Below are 1,303 nucleotides of genomic sequence, written 5' to 3'. Positions count from 1 at the left end.
AGAAGCCGGCGCCGCCGCAGAAGGCCAAGCGCTCGGTGCCGCCCGCCTCGCCCGCTCGCGTGTCCCCAGCGCCCGAGGCCATAGGGCCCGAGAAGGCAGCGACCAGCACGCCGGCGCCCGAGACCCCTCGAAAGAAGACTCCCATCCAGAAGCCGCCGCGCAAGAAAAGCCGGGAGGCGACGGGCGAGCCCCCGAGGGTGGGCGCGCCCACCCTGTAGGGCCTCGGCCTTGCCGTGCCTGCAGCTTCCCCTGGCTTAGCCGCGTTGCCTGCCACCCCGCGTTCTGCGACCCCGGCATCTCCCGCGCGCCCTGGGCACGGGAGACCTCCCCTTGCCGAGGCCCCTAGCGGCACGGCAGGAGGTTGTGTCTGATTGGCTCAGGCTCCAGCAGCCTCTCCTTGGGCGGAGCAGCGCTCAGGCGGGAAATCCCCCATCCTAGTGATCGAAGCCTGGCGCTTAGCTGGCAGTTCTCTCCCCATTGGCGGAATTTTGGAGCTCTCTGACCACCCACGTTTCATTGGCCAAGACCAGATGAGTTCTGCCTAGAGACCACTACTTACTGTACAGTATTTGACTGGGGCTACCTTTTCATTGGCTGAGGCCAGAAGCACTTCTACCTTAAGCTACCCCTCATTGGCCAGGGCCTGGTGCCTCCTGGTTGGAAGGTCCCTTCCCTGGTAGTAGCCCAAGGCTACTTCCATTGGCCGGACTCCAGGGCATCTGTCTGGTTGACTGCAGCCTGGGGAGAAGGGCTGGTCTCTGCTCCTCGGAGGGCTCGGTGCTCCTCGACTGTCCCATTCCTTCCCTTCCTGGCACCCCAAGCTCCCGCCTCCCAGCCCTCACCCTCAGCTGTCGAGCTGGTATTGATAGCCTCCCACCACCCCACTCGCTGTGGAAATCCCAGGGGGGCGACTCCAGTGGCCTGAGAAGATGTATTTATATGCCCCCGGCAGGGCTGCTTACACCCCGTCCAGGGGCCCCAGGATGGGCTCCTCTTGGCAGGGCCTTGGCCAAAGCTTAATAAAGTGCCTTTCTTTTCCCTTTGTGTGCTGTGATTACTGCCTGCCTGTGGACCTCCGGCGAAGATGTCCCCCTGAAGAACTGCATGTGACTTCTTCATGCCTCTGCTCACTTTCTCACCGAAGCTCCCCTGGTGTGGATCTCTAGGGACCATGTGGAAAGTGGGCTGTGCCCGACCTTCGATGATCTGTTTATCAAAGTTTATGGCCGCCTGCCCTGGCTTGCCCAGCCTGGACGGACTACCTGGGAAGGATGGCTCAGAGCATGTCGGGATAGGGAGTCCC

At 62.6% G+C, this 1,303-nt stretch overlaps 1 protein-coding gene across 1 annotated transcript in view; it reads left to right on the top strand.

The window, feature by feature from the left end:
- The window catches only part of Scarf2 (scavenger receptor class F, member 2), a gene marked incomplete at its 5' end in the record, with an annotated part of 11,247 nt that extends 10,205 nt beyond the window's left edge, over nucleotides 1-1,042 (top strand). Inside the window, 1 exon segment of the mRNA XM_013517989.1 lies at nucleotides 1-1,042. Within this exon segment, the coding sequence (XP_013373443.1) occupies nucleotides 1-218 (218 nt within the window).
- Nucleotides 1,043-1,303: the final 261 nt, after the last annotated feature.

Source organism: Chinchilla lanigera, unplaced genomic scaffold (assembly GCF_000276665.1).
Source record: "Chinchilla lanigera isolate Chin_1 unplaced genomic scaffold, ChiLan1.0 scaffold00041, whole genome shotgun sequence".
In the NCBI taxonomy this organism is placed as follows: domain Eukaryota; kingdom Metazoa; phylum Chordata; class Mammalia; order Rodentia; family Chinchillidae; genus Chinchilla; species Chinchilla lanigera.
This window is presented reverse-complemented; position numbering and strand designations above follow the sequence as displayed.